Genomic DNA, 22,865 nt, shown 5'->3' with positions numbered 1-22,865 from the left:
ACAAAAGAGTGCACACTGTACGATTCCATTTATATGAAATCTGAGGAGAGGCAAAATTAATTTATTGTAGAATAAATCAAAATCGTAGTTGCCTCTGAGAGGAGACAGGGCCAGAATTGATCACAAGGGGGCATGAGGGCATTTTTGCGGGGTGTTTAACAAATGTTAAATGATTTGTTAGGGAATTTGGGTCACCCAAATGTATACATTTGTCAAACCTCAACGAATGCACTTAAAACTTACACATTTCATTGCATGTAAACTTTATATCAAAAGACTATAAGTGGGACCCTTGGGTGGCTCAGTGGTTGAGCGTCCACCTTCGGCTCAGGGCATGATCCCGAGGTCTGGGATCGAGTCCCACACTGGGCTCCCTGTGAGGAGCCTACTTCTCCCTCTGCCTCTCTCTGTGTGTCCCTCATGAATAAAGAAATAAAATCTTTTTTTTTAAAGGTTTATTTATTTATTTATTTATTCAGAGAGAGCGAGAGAGAGGCAGAGACACAGGCATAGGGAGAAGCAGGCTCCATGCAGGAAGCCTGACGTGGGACTCGATCCCGGGTCTCCAGGATCACACCCCGGGCTTCAGGCGGCGCTAAACTGCTGCGCCACCGGGGCTGCCCTAAAGAAATAAAATCTTAAAAAAAAAAAAAAAAGACTTTATGCAAATATTGAAATTTAGTTCCATGATACACATGCCAAAGTATTTAAAGAAAAGTATAGAGGATCCCTGAGTGGCTCAGGGGTTTAGCGCCTGCCTTTGGCTCAGGGCGTGATCCTAGGGTCCCGGCATCGAGTCCCACATCAGGCTGCCTGCATGGAGCCTGCTTCTCCCTCTGCCTGTGTCTCTGCCTCTCTCTCTCTCTCTGTGTGTGTGTCTCTCATGAATAAGTAAATATCTTTAAAAAAATTAAAAAATAAAGGAAAGTATAATGATATCTACAACTTACTCTGAAACGAACCCAAAAGAGTAAGACGGGTTAATGGAGGAGCCAGCAAACAGCTGCCTGTTTCTATAAATAATGTTTTACTGGAACACAGCCATACGTTTTCATTTATGTATGGTCTATGGCTACTTCCCTGATACAATAACAGAGGTGAATAGTTATAACAGACATACTTACTACCTAGTTCTTTAAGAAAAAGTTTACTGACCTCTTTGCTGAAAGATGGGTAGGTGGTAAGATAGCAAGCATAATAAAATGTTACTCATAGAATCAAAGCAGTGGATAAGTATGTGTTCCATAGAAGTTTCTCAACTTTATTGTATTTGAATATTTTCATGACAAAAATGTTAGAAAAATATAATTAAATATGAAATTTTAGTTATAAATGAAATGGTAAAATGGTTTTCTTCAATACTAAGAAAACTGTGAATATTAGATTGACAGAGCAATTTCCCTTAGAATATCTGATGATATAAAATTTACAAGGGGTTTTGTTCAGTAGGTAAAGCAGCAAGTCTTCTTTCCATTGATACAGATGGATCTTCTAGGGAAAATAGGTGACACAGACCAGTATTTCTCACAATCAGCCTTTCCTTGAGGTCATGGTCTTTTTTTTTTATTCAGCCTGAGACTAATAAAACTGACTAAAGTTCTGGCTATTCTTTTTTTTTTTTTTTAAGTTTTCTTGGCTAGTTTATTTTTTTTAATTTTTATTTATTTTATAATAGTCACAGAGGGAGAGAGAGAGAGAGAGAGAGAGAGAGGCGCAGAGACATAGGCAGAGGGAGAAGCAGGCTCCATGCACCGGGAGCCCGATGTGGGATTCGATCCTGGGTCTCCAGGATCGTGCCCTGGGCCAAAGGTAGGCGCCAAACCGCTGCGCCACCCAGGGATCCCAGTTCTGGCTATTCTTAAAACCACACAGACTGGTTTACAGATACCAGGGATGGTTGTGAGGATGTCATCCGAAGACTTATTTGCAGGAGCTGGGTAGTAGTAGAATTCTAATTCCATCCTTCATGTCTCTGCACATTCTAGGCTTCTCTGGTAGGCCCAGTACCTCAAGCCATTTATGTAGCTTCAGTGTGTGGCTCTCAAAGTAGAGGAGTAATGAAGTTTGAAGATTCTTCAACCTCCTGAGGTAGCCCCTACTCTCTATCTTCACCAAGGGAGGGAAGACATTCCCAGAAGAGATTCTATACCAGAGTCCTGCAGACACCCACTCCTCCCCACACCTGAGGTCTTTGCTGAGAAGTAATCACAAGAGGTGCCTCACATCGAAGGCCTGAGAAGTCATGCACTTCTAGTGGGTTAACTGCTACCAGAGAAGAGAATTCCATACTAGCATCTTTGGAGAAATTACTCTGCAGCATAAATTCAGACCCTCTAAACTAAGCCAGAGTCATGCAAACCTGTTTATCTCCTTTTAACATGACCAAACTGCATGGTCCTCAAATGGTATTTTCTTGGAGGAAGTACCAAAGCAATTCAGAGAAATACTGGAAGTCATCTGAAAAGCTCATTATAAGTTATGATAGGCAACACACTGCAAACATTTGTAAGTAAGATGAATCTAAAGTTTTATGACTCATTTGGCTGAGGCTAAGATAACAAAAACTGTTTAAATGACAAATATAGAAAAGCTAAAAGACAAAAATATTAAAAAAAAACAACAACGTTACCTGATCAAGATTTTTGAAAAGGAGAATATCTTTGCAAGCCTCCTGAAGTCTGCATCTCTGTTGATCAGTTTTAGGATGAATCACCTGTTAATCCAAATGAAACCAGGGAAATATTTTTATTCCATTTAACAATCTGACTTTATTTACAGATCAGTAATTTTCTTTCTCCTAAAAAGTAGGGAAAACTAAGAGTTTGTTTACTGTAACTTTAATTCTATACAAATACTAAGCAGTGTCCTTGACCATGGAGGGGCAAGGTGATGGGGGCAGAGCACCCACCCTGGGGCACTCACTGACTGTGTGACTGGCAGCAAGTCAGCTATCCCCTGGGAGCCTCAGCATCCTTGTCTGTAAAGCAGAGGGCTATAGATTTGTTCATTCAACAGATATTAAGCATCTACTAGGTGCCAGGCACTGTTCCACCTTTAGGGACACAGGGAATACACAAATAAAAACACCTGCTCTCATCCAGTAAATCTGTAAAATATGTAAGAGAGTGACAAGGACAGGAGAAAAAAAAAAGGTGGGGAAAGGTAATAAAAAAAGGTATGTGTGGAGTGAGCGGATGAGGCCTCACTGAGAAGGTGATATTTGTGTAAAGATCTCAAGGAAGTGAGGATGATCTGAGGGAGTGAGTCATGTGGACATCTCTATGGGAAGAGCACCTCAGGCAGAGAGAACAGCAAGTGAAAACAAGGCCTTGTGGTAGGTGAAAAGCATGTCTGAGAAACAACTAGGAGATGGGTGTGACTCATTCGGAGCAAGGGTGAAAGATCAGGAAGAGACCAAGTTGAGGGCTTAGGTGAGGGAAATGCTCAAATCACAGAGGGCATTACAATGCAGAACTACAACTTTTCCCTAGTCACATGGGGGCAATTTGAAGGTTCTGACTGAGGAATGAAAAAGATCTGACTAATGTTTTTAAAGGTTCACACTGACTATCGAGTGAAGAACAGCCTTGAGTGAAGAGTGGAAGCCAGGAAACCACTGTGATTATTCCAGTGCCAGATCGTGTTGGTCAGGGGGGCAGAGGGGAAGGGAGACAGCTTGCAGCCGACTCCCCACTTACACAGAGCCCAACATGGGGTTTGATCTCATGATGCTGAGATCATGACCTGAGCTGAAATCAAGAGTCAGATGCTTAACTGACTGAGCCACCCAGGTGCCCCCACTAAAAAACTTTTAGTTTTTTAAAACTTTTAACTTTTAAAAGTCATCAATAAAAAAAAAAAGTCATCAAGAATTTTATAATATCCAGAATGAATTTTTTAAATTTACATATCTATTAGATTCACACAATGGTACCATTTTATTATTAGAATACTTGAGAAATCTTTCATGGACTGCTCGTTTTAAGGCATACTTAAAAGATCACTGAAGCTTCTTTTATAGTATCAGTCTTTTAAAAGTGGTGATTCAGATATGCTTTTATAAAAATAATTTGGGGGCAGTCTGGGTGTCTCAGCGGTTTGGCACCTGCCTTCAGCCCAGGGCGTGATCCTGGAGACCCGGGATCAAGCCCCACGTCGGGCTCCCTGCATGGAGCCTGTTTCTCCCTCTGCTTCCCTCTCTCTCTCTCTCTGTCTCTCATGAATAAATAAATAAAATCTTTACCAAAAAAAAATAATAATAAGGAAAATAAAAATAATTTGGTAATAGTACAAAAGTTTAAAAATCTGAGTTTTTTTAAATTTTTTTTAAGTTTTTATTTATTTATGATAGTCACAGAGAGAGAGGGGGGGGGGGCAGAGACATAGGCAGAGGGAGAAGCAGGCTCCATGCACCGGGAGCCCAATGTGGGACTCGATCCCGGGTCTCCAGGATCGCGCCCTGGGCCAAAGGCAGGCGCTAAACCGCTGCGCCACCCAGGGATCCCAAAATCTGAGTTTTTAAGGACCAAAGTGAACCATAGTCCTGCCACAACCACTGTTAACATCTGGGATATATTCTTCCAGAATAATTATTTGTACTAATAAACACTAGACAGATGGATAAACATATATATGTATGTATGTATGTATGTGTGTGTGTATGTATTTTAAAGTTTATTTACTTTTTAAAGTAATCTCTATACCAAAAGTGGGACTTGAACTCACAACCCCGAGGTTAAGTGTTGAATGCTCTTCCAACTAAGCCAACCAGACACCTCAGATTAATATATTTTTTTAAGTTATTTATTGAGTGTAGGGTCAAGAACCACTTGGATCCCTTGCTGTTAAATCTGGTCCTGTACCATCATTTCCAATGGCTGCCGATTCTCTTAATTTGAATGTACCATAACTTAGCCCCTGGTAATCCCCTATTTTGAGGCATTGTTCCCATTTTTAACTACTACAACACTGCAATGATCTCTGTACATCCTCAGGAAGGATCCAGCTATTTGTCAAGGATGAATTCTCTTTCAGAATGAGTCAGTTGGCTTGACTATATTTAAGGCTTTGACAGTTACAGGTAGGCACCCCTTCTTACCATAACCTCAACCAGTCCTGCTTTCATTCTTCTTAATATCTGTCAAACTGGTGATAAAAAATATAGCACCTTGTTGAAATTTTAATTTGTATTCATTTAAATTATCAGCATGATGTAGAGGAGGAGGGGAGTTAAGTACAGAATAAAATAAGGCAGTAAGTGCTGCCTTTGCAGCAGTTCTTACCCTTGGATCAGTATCTTCCTCTTCCTCATCAGGGTTATAGGTCTCAGCACAGACTAAATTTGGAGAGAAAAACATAAAGAGAAAAGTGAATAAAACAGATGTGTGCTTTTACTGGAAAAATAGGAAGTGAACGTAGTTTCCTGTTATTCACTGGTTTCTAAAGCTGTGATGATTTTAAAGCCCTTTCAGCAATTAACAAATATATTAAGTACCTACTCATGTCAGGAATTCTATTAGGTACTAAAAGGCCAGCCTTCTAGGGATCAGTAGTCTCAAATAGGAGAGAGTTGATAAAATATATCATAGAGAAAATCTTATGATAGTGGCAAGGACAAGGAAAGAGGTACTATCTCTGCTGAATTTTTTTTAAGATTTTATTTATTTATTCATGAGAGACAGAGAAAGAGAGAGAGGCAGAGACACAGGCAGAGGGAGAAGCAGGCTCCAGGCAGGGAGCCCGACGCAGGACTCGATCCCGGGTCTTCAGGATCATGCCCTGGGCTGGAGGCAGTGCTAAACCGCTAAGCCACCTGGGCTGCCCTCTCTGCTGAATTTTTAAGCATGGGTAGAAAAATCAGAGTACAACATATGCAATATAAACACATGGATATGGATATGGAGTAATTATGAAAAGAATCAATTAAAATTGTTCAACATCATTCTGTACATAAATGATTTAAAAATAAGAACGAATTTTATTTTATTTTATTTTATTTATTTTTACAGATTTTACTTATTTATTCATGAGAGACAGAGAGGCAGAGACACAGGCAGAGGGAGAAGCAGGCTCCCTGCAGGAAGCCCGATTCAGTACTCGATCCCAGGACCCTGGGATCACGACCTGAACTAAAGGCAGACACTCAACTGCTGAGCCACCGAGGCCAACTGCTGAGCCACCGAGGCACCCCAATAAGAATGAATTTTAAACAAAATGAATACTATGTGTCAGTCTTTCTTCTGGGTACAATATTATACAAATCTAAAATCAACTGGATTTTCCTTGTAGGTAACCTGTGTTTGTTGCACTGGTTGGCTGCAGGACTTGTCTCTCTTGCAATTCAAAGATTCAGAAAATATTCACTGAATATTTGTAATAGAAAAATATCAGAAATTATAGAACTATAAAAAATATGATATAACTATTTGAATAATACACTACAAGAAAAAAATGAGGAAGCTCTCCAAGGGCTAATAGGGATTTCTAGGGAAAAAAGCAAAATGAAGGATATATGTAGTATGTTCTCCCTTCCGTAAAGGATTTCTATGAGAAAGAAGGAACACTAAGATGAGGGAAAAAAAAAAAAAATATATATATATATATATAAATATCAATATATACATAAAAGTTTTTTTTTACCTGTTTATTTTTACAAAGGGAAACAGAGAAGGATAAACCAGGAAGTTAGCAGGCAAGGAATCCAAATGGTTCGTGACCCTACACTCAATGCATTTGTATTATAGCTAACAACTAGGGGATACATACTGCTTTCAATTTAACTCCTGGCTTATTAGACACATTTACTCACTGCAGCCTTGGTCTAGTTGCATCCCAGCTTCCCCTTCCTACTGATTCTCTGAATGCATGGAACACCTGAGAAATGGTGTATCAGGCAGAGAGGAGTCCCTTCCCTGCCTACCCTACGGTACTCTAGTGTGGTCACACCTCCTGTACTGTAAATAACCATCAATACTCTGCCTGTCCAACAGGGATCCAGTATCCTTACCCAGAGAAAAATTAGGGAGAAGGGAGTAAAAGGACATATACTATTCTAGTATAAAACAGCACCAGATAATGTTCTGCAGGAAGGTCTGCTTAGTCCCTGACTGGTACATGCTTCAGGTAGCTGAGCCAGGGAAGTGACAACAGGATGTAGATAATGACGCACTAACTTTCTCCAAGCCATTCCTGATTCCACAAGATGAGGTCAGCTACATTTATCTCAGATCTGTCCTAAAGATTAAGAAACATACTTTCCTGAGTTCCTAGACATATTGCTGCCACTTTTTTGCACCTTCATAGATTATTTTGGTAGATTTGAGGAAGCTGCATTGCGGACACACTATTAAATTGCAAGCCTCTTGGCTCTCTGTGCTCTTAATATTGTCATTAGCAGCCTAGTTTTCCAAACCAGAAATTTGTAACTCACCATTACTTCTTTCATTCACCTCTTACCCAATGAATACATCAAATTCTCCTTCAGAAATATTCTCATATTGGGGATCCCTGGGTGGCTCAGCAGTTTAGCGCCTGCCTTTGGGCCCAGGGTGTGATCCTGGAATCCCAGGATCAAGTCCTGCATCAGGCTGCCTGCATGGAGCCTGCTTCTCCCTCTGCCTATGTCTCTGCCTCTCTCTCTGTGTCTCTCTCATGAATAAAATTTAAAAAAAAGAAAAAAAAAAGAAAGAAATATTCTCTTATCTGACCTTTATTCAGTGTACTTCAATTGCTACTTCTTGGTCCAGGACCTCAAAATATCTTCTTAGATAAATGCATTTAAAAACCCTCACTTTAGGGATGCCTGGGTGGCTCAGCAGTTTAGCGTCTGCCTTTGGCTCGGGGCGTGATCTTGGGGCCCTGGGATGGAGTCCCACATCAGGCTCCCTGCTTGGGGCCTGCTTCTCCCTCTGCCTGTGTGTCTGCCTCTCTCATGAATGAATAAGTAAAATCTTAAAAAAAAAAAAAACCCTCACTTTGGAGACAGATGGGTACATGACTATTATTATACTTTCTCTACTTTTACATATGTATGAAAATTTTCATTTAAAAAGTTTAAAATAATAAGTCTGTGATGATGAGACGGACAGGATTTTATTGATAATGACATAGTCTTGGGCTAGCCTATTTCCAGGCTTGCTTTTCCTCTGATTTTGAAGGAAAGTACTTCAGTGACTTAGTTTGTTTTTATGGTTTTATTTTTTAAAAAAAGACTCAAGGGATCCCTGGGTGGCGCAGCGGTTTAGCGCCTGCCTTTGGCCCAGGGCGCGATCCTGGAGACCCGGGATCGAATCCCACGTCGGGCTCCCGGTGCATGGAGCCTGTTTCTCCCTCTGCCTGTGTCTCTGCCTCTCTCTCTCTATCTGTGTGACTGTCATAAATAAAAATTAAAAAAAAAAGACTCAAAGGTTTTTTTTTTGACTCAAAGGTTTTTTCAGTTATATATATATTTTTAATTTTTATTTACTTATGATAGTCACACACAGAGAGAGAGAGAGGCAGAGACATAGGCAGAGGGAGAAGCAGGCTCCATGTACCGGGAGCCTGACATGGGACTCCATCCCAGGTCTCCAGGATCACGCCCTGGGCCAAAGGCAGGCGCCAAACCGCTGCACTACCCAGGGATCCCCTTCAGTTATCTTATTACTGATGTGTAGAATTGCTGACAGTTTTTTTAACGTTTTTATTTTATTTTATTTTATTCATTTTTTATTGAAGTTCAATTTGCCAACATATAGTATAACACTCAGTGCTCATCCCATCAAGTGCCCTTCTCAGTGCCCATCCCCCAGTTACCCCAACACCCCTGCCCACCTCCCCTTCCATAACCCTTTGTTCCTTTTCCAGAGTTAGGAGTCTCTCATGCTTTGTCTCCCTCTCCATTTTTTCCTCACTCAGTTCCCCTCCTTTCCCTTATAATCCCTTTCACTATTTCTTATATTCCCCGTCTGAGTGAAACCATGTGATGTCCTCCTCTGATGACTTACTTTGCTCAGCATAATACCCTCCAGTTCCATCCACGTCAAAGCAAATGGTGGGTATTTGTCCTTTCTGATGGCTGAGTAATATTCCATTGTATATATATATCACATGTTCTTTATCCATTCATCTGTCGAAGGACATCATGGCTCCTTCCACAAGTTGGCTATTGTGGACATTGCTGCTATAAACATTCGGGTGCAGGTGTTCCGGTGTTTCACTACATCTGTATCTTTGGGGTAAATACCCAGTAATGCAATTGCTGGGTCATAGGGTAGCTCTATTTTTAACTTTCTGAGGAACCTCCACACTGTTTTCCAGAGTGGCTGCACCAGTTCACATTCCCACCAACAGTGCAAGAGGGTTCCCTCTTCTCCACATCCTCTCCAACATTTGGAGAGTTGTTTCCTGTCTTGTTAATTTTCCCCATTCTCACTGGTGAGAGGTGGTATCTCATTGTGGTTTTGCTTTGTATTTCCCTGATGGCAAATGATGTGGAGCATTTTCTCATGTGCTTGTTGGCCATGTGTATGTCTTCTCAAAGGTCTTTTTTTTAAAAAAGATTTTATTTATTTATTTTGAGAGAGAGAGAGAGAGCACAAGTGCACACATGCATGCATGCCTGAGCAGGTGGGGGAGGGTGGGGGAGAATCTCAAGCGGACTCCATGCTTAAAAGCACAGAGCCTGGCTGAGCACAGAGCCTGGCTCAGGGTTCAATCTCACCACCCTGAGATCAGGACCTCTGTCAAAATCAAGAGTCAGATGCTTCACCAACTGAGCCATCCAGGTGCCCCTCGTTTTTATATTTTTAGACATTAACCTAACTCAGGCAATAAATGTTACAGTCTTCAAGTCCTAAGGTGCAGCACTGTGATTTAAGCAAAAATAGTTATTTCCAGTAAAATTATTAATTCTTTTTGTGGAAAAACATTATGTCTTTATTTCCCAAAACTTGGTTTTGAATTTTTTCCCTTTTCTTTTGAACTCCATACTCACCTCTCTTTGCCTGTTCCCTCTGTTTCTACCCAATCTCTCTACTTCTTCCTGGTCTTGATCCCAAACCACTTCTTTCATCTTCTGTATAAAAGTCCATTTTTAAAAAAGATTCTATGTATTTATTCATGAGAAGCACACAGAGAGAGAAAGAGAGAGGCAGAGACACAAGCAGAGGGAGAAGCAGGATCCATGCAGGGAGCCCAACGTGGGACTTGATCCCAGGTCTCCAGGATCACACCCCGGGCCGAAGGCGGCGCTAAACCGCTGAGCTACCAGGGCTGCCCCTAAAAGTCCATTTTTTTTTTTAAAGATTTTTATTTGTTTATTCGCGAGACACACACACACACACACACACACACACACACACACACACACACAGGCAGAGACATAGGCAGAGGGAGAAGCAGGCTCCATGCAGGGAGCCTGACTTGGGACTTGATCCTGGGTCTCCAGGATCATGCCCTGGGCTGCAGGCAGCGCTAAACCGCTGAGCCACCGGGGCTGCCTTAAAAGTCCATTTTTAAGTGTCTATGTGGTTGTTGCCCCAGAGTCTGTGTGATCCTCTAAGAAGCCTCAAGAACGATTCTGAGTGTCATGAGATGTGTAACACCTACTGGAAACGAAGACTGAAAGAGTAGCACAATCCCTGGTTCCAGGGAATTTGTTTTGCCACAGTCTTCCAGCAGATGTCACTGGTTAGCAACACGAAACTGTACAAAGTGACGAACCTATCCAGCACAATTTCTTCTTCCAAATTTTATTTTTATTTATTTTAAAGATTTTATTCATTCATGAGAGTCATACAGAGAGAGAGAGAGAGAGAGAGAGGCAGAGACACAGGCAGAGGGAGAAGCAGGCTCCAAGCAGGGAGCCTGACGTGGGACTCCATCCTGGGTCTTCAGGATCAGGCCCTGGGCTGAAGGCGGCGCTAAACCACTGAGCCACCCAGGCTGCCCTCTTCTTCCAAATTTTAATTGATGCTTCTGTCATCCAGAAATGTGGATCATCTTTTTAAAGATTTTATTTTTAAGTAATTTCTACACCTAATGTGGGGCTCAAACTCACAATCCTGAGATCAAGAGTTGCACACTCTATCAACTGAGCCAGCCAGGTGCTCCCACAAATGTGAATCATTAAAGAGTGCTGGTGAGAGAAAACCCTTTCATATTTACAAAGAAGTGAGCACAGATCCTGGTCACATCCTGAGGCGCTATGCTCTCCTGCTAGCTCCCGTGTAGAGTTGATTCAGCCTGTGTGTATTACTCAGCTTGGGCTGCCATAATAAATACCAGGCAGAATGTCTTAAAGAACAGAAATCTATTCTCTCACAGTTCTAGAGAATGGAAATTCAAGATCAAGGTACTGGCACGTTTTATTTCTCCTGGGGCCTCTTCCCTTGGCTCACGAGTGGCTGCCCTCTTGCTGTGTCCTCATATGGCCCTCTGTTTCTATGGTGCACTCCCTAATGTCTCTTCCTCTTCTTATAAGGACACCAGTTCTATTGGATTAGGGCTCCACTCTTATAACCTCATTTAACCTTAATTGCCTCTTTTTTTTTTTTTAAAGGCCCTTTCTCCAAATACAGTCATATTGGGCCTCACATAGGAATTCACAAGGGAAAAAATTCAGTATGTAACACTGTGTTTCTAAATTATTTTCAGTAATGTTTGGTAATATTTTACCTGAAGATAGCTATTGTTGGAAAAAATACTGAATACTGTGAAAGGCTATCTAGACAAAAATCAATATTTCAGTCTATTGTAGGCATGTAAGCCTTAAAAGACAGGGACGCCTCATGAAGGAAGAGCACCTATCATGCAGAGAGGAGTGACTACTATGGCACCAGATGCACAGCAGACTCTACTGACTGGTCACAGTCATCATCAGATCAGATAATCCCTGCCTAAATATGGCATGATGCCAACACACAAATTTCTGATTAAAATGCTTTGAAGCGGGGAATCCCTGGGTGGCTCAGTGGTTTGGTGCCTGCCTTTGGCCCAGGGCGCAATCCTGGAGTCCCGGGATCGAGTCCCACATAGGGCTCCTGGCATGGAGCCTGCCTCTCCCTCCTCCTGTGTCTCTGCCTTTCTCTCTCTATGTCTATCATAAATAAATAAATCTTTAATAAAATAAAATAAAATAAAATAAAATAAAATAAAATAAAATAAAATAAAATAAATGCTTTGAAGCTTCAATATACATTTAATAAATGAAAGGATTTTTCTGGGGATGAAGTTTTTTAATTAACAGAATCGGACTAACATTTCAAACTCAAAGCCAGTTAATACTACTTTAGGACTATTTCAAGAAAGCTGCCTTTAAAGAATTTACAAACTCTCTTCATTTGATGAATTTATCACATGACATAGAAGGACTGTTCTGTTAGAACTTAAACTTGGAAGGCACAGCTTTTCAGACAAGATCGGGCGCGTTCAGCGTGGTATGTCCGTAGACAGGCAGAGCTTTTCAATTCTATTGCTTTGCAATGGAGACCCAGCATCAAAGAAGGGAAGAGCTCATCTCTGAAGCTACTACATGCACCAAGGGTCTGAACTTCAATCCACCCACCACTCACTCATTCACTATTTCCCTATATTCCAGATCTCTGGTCTGTTTCTTCAGTGGTGAGAAGCAGTAACAATATGAAAATCATGTAAAAAGTGGGCAGTAGGAGGAGACATTTAAAACACAGGGCTGCAGGGCACATGGGTGGCTTGGTCAGTTAAACATCCGACTTTTGATTTTGGCTCAGGTCATGATCTCAGGGTCCTGAGTTCAAGCCCCATACTGGGCTCCACACTCATCAAGGAGTCTGCTAGAGTCCCTCTCTCTCTGCCCATCCCCCCCAAATAAATAAATAAATCTTAAAAAAAAATAAAACACAGGGCTGGGCTCACAGGAGATACTCAACAATTGCTAGCTCTCTTACACTGCTTTACATTCCAGATTATTATTCAGTCAGACACACTGAGTTGTTGAAGTCTCCTGCAGTTTCTTTTTTTTTTCTTTTAAGATTTTATTTATTTATTCAGGAGAGACAGAGGGAGAGAGAGGCAGAGACACAGGCAGAGGGAGGAGCAGGCTCCATGAAGGGAGCCCGATGTGGGACTTGATCCCGGGTCTCCAGGATCACGTCCCAAGCCAACGGCGGTGCTAAACCGCTGAGCCACCTGGGCTGCCCTCTCCTGCAGTTTCTGACATAGCACATGTCCTCACATAGCTAGTCATTGCTGAAATTCTCGGATCACATAAGGAGCCCTATTCCCTACTTCTCTTTCCAATCTTATTTTATCTCCTTACTTAGAGCCAGAGCAGCCAGATCCAGTTCATCTCCCTTTGAGTCTTAAGACATTCTTTCCCACAGAATGCATCCTTGGTACTAGTCAAACAGTAACCATGTCTTACAAATTCCAGTGCAATTTCTGCTTCCTCCCTCAAAGATCTGTCTCTTAATTTTTTTCTGACCACAGTAATTTCTCCTTCTGATTTCTAACCCCTTCCTTTTGCTTCTTTCTTCTATTCGTCCATTCATATTTACTGACATTGTTCTAAATGTTAACTATATGCATCAACGAACAAAACACAAAACTTCTCTGCCTGATTGGAGCTTATACTCTAGCACAAGGACTAGATAATAAATAGGACAAATAACTTAAGAAGGAGAGAGTGAGAGAGACAGTAATGAGAAAATAAGTGAGGGAGATAGGGTGTGTGTGTGTGTGTGTTGTGTGTTGGGTCTTACTGAAGACCTAACTGAGAAGGTGTCTTGCAAATAAAGGTCTAAAGGATGTAAGCAATCTACAAAGATAGTTATGATGAGATACAGGAGCAAAAGTCTGATTAAATTGGACTCAAGGGTGAATAGAAGAGAAACTAGATACAACAAATATTGATTGCTCCTTCAAGGAATTTGCTATAAAGATATGCAGGGGATAAAAGGGTGGTGGCTGGAGAGGGAAGAGTGTTTTTAAAAAATTTTATTTTTATAAGAAGTGGAAATCAATACTGTGTTTCTCCACTAAGAAGAATAATCCAGGTGAAGGATAAAGATCATGCAAGATAGGGGGAGCCTGGGTGGCTCAGCGGTTTAGTGCTGACTTCAGCCCAGGGCCTGATCCTGGGGACCCGGGATCGAGTCCCACATTGGGCTCCCTGCATGGAGCCTGCTTCTCCCCCTTCCTGTGTCTCTGCTTCTCTCTGTGTGTGTCTCTCATGAATAAATAGATAAAATCTTAATAAAAAAAATCATGCAGGATAAAGAGGAAGTAACTGCTAGGAGGATAAAGGGAAGAGGTCTAGTGTACAGGTGGACACTGGACTCACAGGCAGGTAAGGAAGAATAGATGTGGTGATGGGAGTCTATGGAAACTATCTTTCATAACTTCTATTTCCTTAGTTAAGAACAAAATCATCTGCCAGGAATGAGGATTCAGGATGAGGTGCAGGTTTTGGAATCAAGGTATGAAAGGCTTATCTGGGAGAACAGAAGAATGAAAGAAGTATGGAGACACAGTATGATGCAGGCATCCAGAGCCTACTAGTATTGAATGATCATGTACTGAAAGTAAGATCAGTCAACAGGGCTGTGTATTTTCCTTCCATCAAATACTGCTGTGGGGCAGATGCAGAGTAAGTGGACAGGTGGGCTTAAATAGAACGTGGTTTAGCCAAGCAAGTAAAAAGGAAACAGTAAATTGAAGGTATGTGCCACAGAGTGGTTATAATCATAGACTGAGGAATAATTTAAGGTTAGTAAAAGACGAAGGGAGGAACAGTGGAAAGAAAGATCAAGTTGTCAGGGTTGGAGCAGGATAGCAAAAGAGCCCAGGTGACAGCAGGTGGTGGGAGACTGGGATCACTGAGTATGAAAAGTTGTAATGCCTGGGGTACCGGTGGCTCAGTCTGTTAAGCATCTGACTCTTGATTTCAGCCCAGGTCTTGATCTCATGGTAGTGAGATCCAGCCAGCATCAGCTTAAGATATTCATTCATATTCTCATTCTCTCTCTCTCTCTCTCTCTCTCTCTCTCTCTCTCCCCCACTCCCCCTCTAAAAAAAGAGTTGTAATGCTTGTCATTCCAGAGAATGACCAGAGGGGTGAGTGGCTGAAGTCGGGTGAAAGACAAGAGGTCAATGAATGGAAGGGCAAGACATTGAGAAAATCATCTATATGGAAATAAGAAGAAAACAGCCTATGCATTATTAGAGAACTAAAACCAGGAGGGGAAGTGGCTGAGAGAATATAATAACGTGAAGTTTGAAGGTGAGGGTTGTAGGGAGGAGGGAGAGACAATGGTCTGGAAGCACTAAGGAGTATAGAAGTATTTACCATTTACCCACCTCCTGTCTGTATTACAAGAAAGAAGGAAGAAAAGAATCACAATTTGAGAAGCCTGCAGGGCAAGCTAAGCTTCAGCTAGATCCAGAAGATGAAAGCTACATTCAGAGGTAACAGGCTGAGAATTTAGGGGATTTATATGAAAACTGACCAAAAGGTCCAGAGGGTATAAGAAAGGGTCCTGAGAGATAAGAAGGGTAGAATTTAGGACTCCTGATACCTTTGGGTACATTATCACCTCGACTGTTCAAGCGACTTAACCTCTGCCTTGTCCTCAGTTTCTGCATCTGTACAGTGAGGAGAATCATGGCATGTACCTCACTGTTAATGTGTTAATGTGAAGATTATGTTCAATGACACAAGGAAGGTATTTACATAGACCTTAAAATTGTGCACCTAACACATAGCCTGGATAAAAAGAACATTAGCTATTCCTACAGGCTATTTTCTCTCCTGCATAATCATTTTGGATTCTTTTTTTTTAAAGATTTATTTATTTATTTATTTATTTATTTATTTATTTATTTATTTATTTATTCATGATAGACATAGACATAGACATAGACATAGAGAGAGAGAGAGAGAGAGAGAGAGAGAGAGGCAGAGACACAGGCAGAGGGAGAAGCAGGCTCCATGCAGGGAGCCCGACGTGGGACTCGATCCCGGGATTCCAGGATCGGGCCCTGGGCCAAAGGCAGGTGCCAAACCGCTGAGCCACCCAGGGATCCCCTCATTTTGGATTCTTTTAAGAATCTTTTAACTTAGCATTTGAATAATATTGAGAAGTTTTAAACCTTCAATAAGATTGCAAAATCTGGGATGCCTGGGTGGCTCAGCAGTTGAGCATCTGCCTTTGGCTTAGGGCATGATCCCGGAGTTCCCGAATTGAGTCCCACATCGAGCTTCCTGCATGGAGCCTGCTTCTCCCTCTGCCTATGCCTCTATGTCTCTCTCATGAATAGATAAATAAAATCTAAAAAAAAAAAAAAAAAAAAAGGATTGCAAAATCTAAGGAGGAGGGATTATTGTTTGAGTTCTCCACAGAGTTCAGGCCTGAACACTGACAGCTCAAGCAGCAATTCATGAACACCATCCAGGACCTCTGGATGAGATATCACTGTACTCTCCATCTCCCAGATCTGTCCTACAGATGTCAAGAGACATTACTAATCATTTGGGGAAAAGAAAGTAGAGATGTCTGGGTAGCTCAGGGGTTGACTGCCTGCCTTCAGCTCACGGTGTGATCCTGGGTCTGAGGATCGAGTCCCACATTGGGCTCCCTGTGAAAAGCTTCTCCTTCTGCCTATGTCTCTGCCTCTCTCTGATGAATGAAAGAAAAAAAGAAAGAAAAGAAAAGAAAAGAAAAGAAAAGAAAAGAAAAGAAAAGAAAAGAAAAAAAAAAAGAAAAGAAAAGAAAAAAGAAAAGAAAAGAAAAGAAAAGAAAAGAGAGAAGAAAAGAAGAGAAGAAAAGAAAAGAAAAGAAAAGAAAAGGAGGCCAAGAATGAACAAAATGGAAGGTAATAGCTCATGGATCTCATACCAACCTTAATCCATACTTAATTTCTTCTCCATAACGTCTCACTACACATAAGAACATAGTTTTTTCAATCTCCTTTCAACAGACTTTGGTGTACAACCTTACTAAAGGCTTTCTGAAACATAAATGAGCAGATTTTCTCAAAGAAAAGGACAGAGGGATAGAAAGGGATTCCTAGTCTCACTACATATTAGTTTACATGACAATTTAAAATCAAGGATTCCCAGAATGAGGGGATATCAAAGAATGATGTGATACATACAGCTCACACACAGCAGGTGTGAAACACATTAACATCCCCACTATTCAATCAAACAAACTCTGGATGTATCCAAAAGTCAAACATTTTAATTATAAGGAAACTTCCAGAAAATATATTTATTAGGTCCATAAAACGGGGGGGAACCTTCTCAGCTTAAGAGCAATTATTTAGCTCTTTTCGTGCCTAGTGCAGCCATGGCTTGTGGTCCCAAGAAGCATCTGAAGCATGTAGCAGCTCCAAAGCACTGGATGCTGGATAAACTGACCAGTGTGTTTGCCCCTCGCCCATCTACTGGCCCCCATAAATTGAGAGAATGTCTTCCTCTCATCATTTTCCTAAGGAACAGACTTAAGTATGCCCTAACAGGAGATGCAGTGAAGAAGATCTGTATGCAGCATTTTATTAAGATTGATGGCAAGTCTGAACTGATATCACCTACCCTGCTGGTTTTATGGATGTCATCAGCATTGACAAGACTGGGGAGAATTTCCATCTAATCTATGACACCAAGGGTCGTTTTGCTGTTCATCGGATTACACCTGAGGAGGCCAAGTATAAGTTGCACGAAGTGAGAAAGATCGTGGTGGGAACAAAAGGAATCCCTCATCTGGTGACTCATGATGCTCGCACCATCCGCTATCCTGATCCCCTCATCAAGGTGAATGACACCATTCAGATTGATTTGGAGACTGGAAAGATTATTGATTTCATCAAGTTTGATACTGATAATCTGTGTATGGTGAATGGAGGCGCCAACCTGGGAAGAATTGGTGTGATCACCAAAGGAGAGAGGCACCCTGGTTCTTTTGATGTAGTTCACGTGAAAGATGCCAATGGCAACAACTTCACCACCCAATTCTCCAACATTTTTGATATTGGCAAAGGCAGCAAACCATGGATTTCTCTTCCCCACACAAAGGGTATCTGCCTCACTATTGCTAAGGAAAGAGACAAGAGACTGGCAATCAAACAGAACAGTGGGTAAAATGGTCCCTAGGTAATGTGATTGAAAGTCTTTATACTTAAAGATTCTACAGCATGGGAAAAAAAAAAAGAGGAATTATTTTTAAAAAATGAAGAAATATATATATTCTATATATATTCAATAAATACTTAGTGTTTGCTATGTGCCAGGCAGGCAGTGTTCATGGAATCAGTCACGTACTAAAATTTTTGAGTCAATAAAAAAATAGCAAAATTAAAACAAGTAGCATACCAAGCAGGAAAATTTTGCATTAAAAATTTCAAAAGGTTGGGCACCTGGGTGGCTCAATTAGTTAACCATCTGGCTCTTGGTTTCAGCTCAGGTCATGATCTCAGGGTGGTGGAGATCAAGCCCTGCATTTGGCTCCGCACTCAGTACAGAGTCTCCTCAGCATTCTTTCCCTTCGCCCTTTCCCTCTGTCCCTCCCTCACTCATGTTTTCTCTCTAAAATAAAGAAATAAAATATTTTTAAAAAATTTCAAAAGTCCAAAAATCATGATAGAAACTTACTTAAACTTATAAAAAACTAATCTGGATCATAATAGATCAAAGAGAAAAATATCACCAAACTAGTACTGTATAAAAAAATAAAAATTGATTTCTCATATTTGGAAAACATTCATTTTTGTTAATAATCAAAGGAGTGCCAAATAGAACAATCTGAAGTACTATTTTATTTTTTTTAAAGATTTTATTTATTTATTCATGAGAGACACAGAGAGAGAGAGTCAGAGACACAGGCAGAGGGAGAAGCAGGCTCCATGCAGGGAGCCCCACGTGGGACTTGATCCCAGGTCTCCAGGATCATGCCCTGGACTGAAGGTGGCGCCAAACTGCTGAGCCCACCGGGGCTGCCCTAAAGCACTATTTTATATCTAAATTAAAGTAGGAAATACAAATCAAAACCACAATGAGATACCACCTCACACCAGTGAGAATGGGGAAAATTAGCAAGGTAGGAAACCACAAATGTTGGAGAGGATGCGGAAAAAAGGGAATCCTCTTGCACTGTTGGTGGGAATGTGAACTGGTGCAGCCACTCTGGAAAACTGTGTGGAGGTTCCTCAAAGAGTTAAAAATAGATCTGCCCTACGACCCAGCAATTGCACTGCTGGGGATTTACCCCAAAGATACAGATGCAGTGAAATGCCGGGACACCTGCACCCTGATGTTTATAGCAGCAATGTCCACAATAGCCAAACTGTGGAAGGAGCCTCCGTGTCCATTGAAAGATGAATGCATAAAGATGTGGTTTATGTATACAATGGAATATTAGCCATTAGAAATGACAAATACCCACCATTTGCTTCGACGTGGATGGAACTGGAGGGTATTATGCTGAGTGAAATAAGTCAATCGGAGAAGGACAAACATTATATGGTCTCATTCATTTGGGGAATATAAATAATTGTGAAAGGGAATAGAGGGGAAGGGAGAAGAAATGGGTAGGAAATATCTGAAAGGGAGACAGAACATGGAAGAATCCTAACTCTGGGAAACGAACTAGGGGTGGTGGAAGGGGAGGAGGGCAGGGGGTGGGGGTCACTGGTTGGCGGGCACTGAGGGGGGCACTTGACGGGATGAGCACTGGGTGTTATTCTGTATGTTGGCAAATTGAACACCAATAAAAAATAAATTTATTATTAAAAAAAATAAAGTAGTAGGCACCATCTATGTTAGTGAGATGGTGGTGAAAGAGAAGCCTTTGTAGGGTGTCTTTCTCTCTGCATGCAGCCTATTCTGTAGACTGCCTCTAGAAAGCAATACACAGAAAAAACCCAGGGAATGATCAGTTTCTGACCAGAGAATGCTACCCAACACTATAATTGAGGAAATAATTTTAGTGGCTCAACAGTGTATGCAAGAAATGAATATAGCAAATTTAGAATACCAGAAATAATATGTATTTTTAAAAACAGACATTTTCCAAAGAAGACATTTAGATGGCTAACAGACACATGAAAAGGTACTCAACATTACTTATCACCAAGGAAATGCAAATCAAAACTATAATGAGATACCACCTCATACCTGTCAGAATGGCTAAAATCAACAACATAAGAAACAACAGGTGTTGGCAAGGATGTGGAGAAAGGGGAAACCTTTTGCACTGTTAGTGGGAATGCAAACTGGTACAACACTCTGGAAAACACTATGGAGGTTTCTCAAAAAGCTAAAAATAGAATGACCCTATCATCCAGCAATCACACTACTAGGTATTTACCCAAAGAATACAAGAGTACTAATACAAAAGGAGATGTACACTCTAATATTTATAACAGTATTATCTACAATAGCCAAATCATGGAAATAGCCCAAGTGTCCATCCACTGATGAATAAAGAAATGTGTGAGTGTGTGAGCACATGTGCATGTATAAAATGGAATATTACTCAGCCATAAAAAGAATGAAATCTTAACAGTTGCAATGACATGCATGGAGCTAGAAGAGTATAATGCTAAGCAAAACAAGTCAGTCACAGAAAGACAAATACCACACGATTTCACTCATATGTGGAATTTAAGAAACAAAACAAACAAAGTGGGGAAAAAGGGAGAGAGGCAAACCAACAAACAGACTCTTTTTTTTTTTAAAATTTTTATTTATTTATGATAGTCACAGAGAGAGAGAGAGAGAGGCAGAGACACAGGCAGAGGGAGAAGCAGGCTCCATGCACCGGGAGCCCGACGTGGGATTCGATCCTGGGTCTCCAGGATCGCGCCTTGGGCCAAAGGCAGGCGCCAAACCGCTGCGCCACCCAGGGATCCCCAGACTCTTAATTATAGAGAACATAGTAATGATTACTGAAGGGGAGGTGGGGGGGATGGGCTAAATAGGTGACAAGGATTAAGGAGTACACTTGCTGTGATGAGCACGGCATAGTGTATGGAAGCATTGAAGGAAAAAAAGTAGTTTTTATTTATTTTATTTTATTTTTTTATTTTTTAATTTTTATTTATTTATGATAGTCACACAGGGAGAGAGAGAGAGAGGCAGAGACACAGGCAGAGGGAGAAGCAGGCTCCATGCACCAGGAGCCCGACATGGGATTCGATCCCGGGTCTCCAGGATCGTGCCCTGGGCCAAAGGCAGGCGCCAAACCACTGCGCCACCCAGGGATCCCAAAAAAGTAGTAAAGTAGTTTTTAGAAGTCATACATATGAACATGGAAAAATATTAATGGCATAAATGAGACAAATATGTACATGTAGTCTCAGAAATCAAAATGAAACAGAATGAAGGAATTACAGATAATTTTTATAATGTTCTATATATAATGCTAAATTACCTTTTTATTTAAAAGTTCAGTTTATTTTTATTTAAAATAACCCCATCTTAGAATAGCATTTTAGCAATATGCTATGAAAGAGAATACATACCTGATACTCGCCGATCAAATCTGCTAGGAATTGGAACTGCAAAACAAAGAAGGAACATTTAGTTTGTCATCATGTCACATGACCTAATTTTAATTTTTTTATATTTTTTATTTATTTACGATAGTCACAGAGAGAGAGAGAGAGACATAGGCAGAGGGAGAGGGAGAAGCAGGCTCCATGCACCAGGAGCCCGATGTGGGACTCGATCCCGGGTCTCCAGGATCAGGCCCTGGGCCAAACGCAGGCGCCAAACCGCTGCGCCACCCAGGGATCCCTACATGACCTAATTTTTAACAATAGAACTAAAAGCACCTTATTACCAAATGTTAGGTCAATTCATACTCTTCTGTAATCAACCACAGGTTGAACCACTGTTGAACATGATCACAAAAGGCAATAAAGGAAGAACTTACATCTTTGAAAACAAGCTCTTTATAACTTCAATGTACTCAGGGTGGCAATTCCATTTCTGTTTACATCCATGTTCCATCTAACTTGTGTCATATCAAATGAATAAGAACTCTAAATTTATTGGTACTGTTATGATATTAAATAGTTAATTTTCTTCTTTAATATTCTTAAAAAATAATCCCAAGATCTGCTGGACAACATCTAAATTTCATTTTAAAATAACTGAATGAGCAGCCTGGGTGGCTCAGTAGTTTAGTGCCGCCTTCAGCCCAGGGTGTGATCCTGGAGAGCTGGGATCAAGTCCCATGTTGGGGTCCCTGCATGGAACCTATTCTCCCTCTGCCTGTGTCTCTGCCTCTGTGTGTGTGTGTGTGTGTGTGTCTGTGTGTCTCATGAATAAATAAAATCTTTAAATAACTAAGTATTAGACTAAAATGAAAAAGAAATTAACCATTAAGTTATATTCTTCCTCAATATGCCCACAGTTAGTATATTAATCAGAAAAATGTACCACTTGTTTTAGGTTAAAAAAACCACATAAGTTTTATCTTTGCTAATCTCTTCTACTTTTCACCTGTCATTTGTTATGTTTAATGTTATCTAAATTCTCACTACACCTATGTCATTTGAATACAATGTTTTTTTAAAAGATATTATTTATTATTTATTTTATTTATTTTTTAAGTAAACTCCACCCAATGTGGGTTTCAAGCTCATGACCCCAAGATCAAGAGTCACATGCTCCACTGACTGAACCAACGAGACACTCCAAGGTTGTTTTTTTTAACCTTCAGAGCTTGATTTGATTATTTTTATTTAAAAAAATTATGTAAAACATGCCTTCTCACCTTCTATAAAAAGAAACTTGATTAGTGAAAAACAAATTGAAGATGGCCCAGAGAGCCAAATTCAACTAATGTGAGGCCTCTGAAACAAAAATAGACCCAGGAAGAAGATAAATGCTCACTCACCATAAG

At 40.8% G+C, this 22,865-nt stretch overlaps 1 protein-coding gene and 1 pseudogene across 1 annotated transcript in view; one reads left to right on the top strand and one right to left on the bottom strand.

The window, feature by feature from the left end:
* PRKAR2A (protein kinase cAMP-dependent type II regulatory subunit alpha) overlaps positions 1–22,865 on the bottom strand; it is a 112,150-nt gene that overhangs the window by 34,506 nt on the left and 54,779 nt on the right. The window contains exons 2-4 of the mRNA XM_055343836.1: positions 21,478–21,513; positions 5,283–5,335; positions 2,630–2,713 (exon numbers count right to left, since the gene is read on the bottom strand). Coding sequence (XP_055199811.1) covers positions 2,630–2,713; positions 5,283–5,335; positions 21,478–21,513 — 173 coding nt within the window. The remainder of the gene's footprint in view (positions 1–2,629; positions 2,714–5,282; positions 5,336–21,477; positions 21,514–22,865) is intronic.
* LOC129521918 (40S ribosomal protein S4-like) lies at positions 17,307–18,097 on the top strand (annotated as a pseudogene).

The sequence above is a fragment of the Nyctereutes procyonoides genome, unplaced genomic scaffold, assembly GCF_905146905.1.
Source record: "Nyctereutes procyonoides isolate TBG_1078 unplaced genomic scaffold, NYPRO_anot_genome, whole genome shotgun sequence".
Lineage (NCBI taxonomy): Eukaryota > Metazoa > Chordata > Mammalia > Carnivora > Canidae > Nyctereutes > Nyctereutes procyonoides.
Note: the sequence above shows the minus strand (reverse complement) of the source record. Positions and strands in the feature narration are given on the sequence as shown.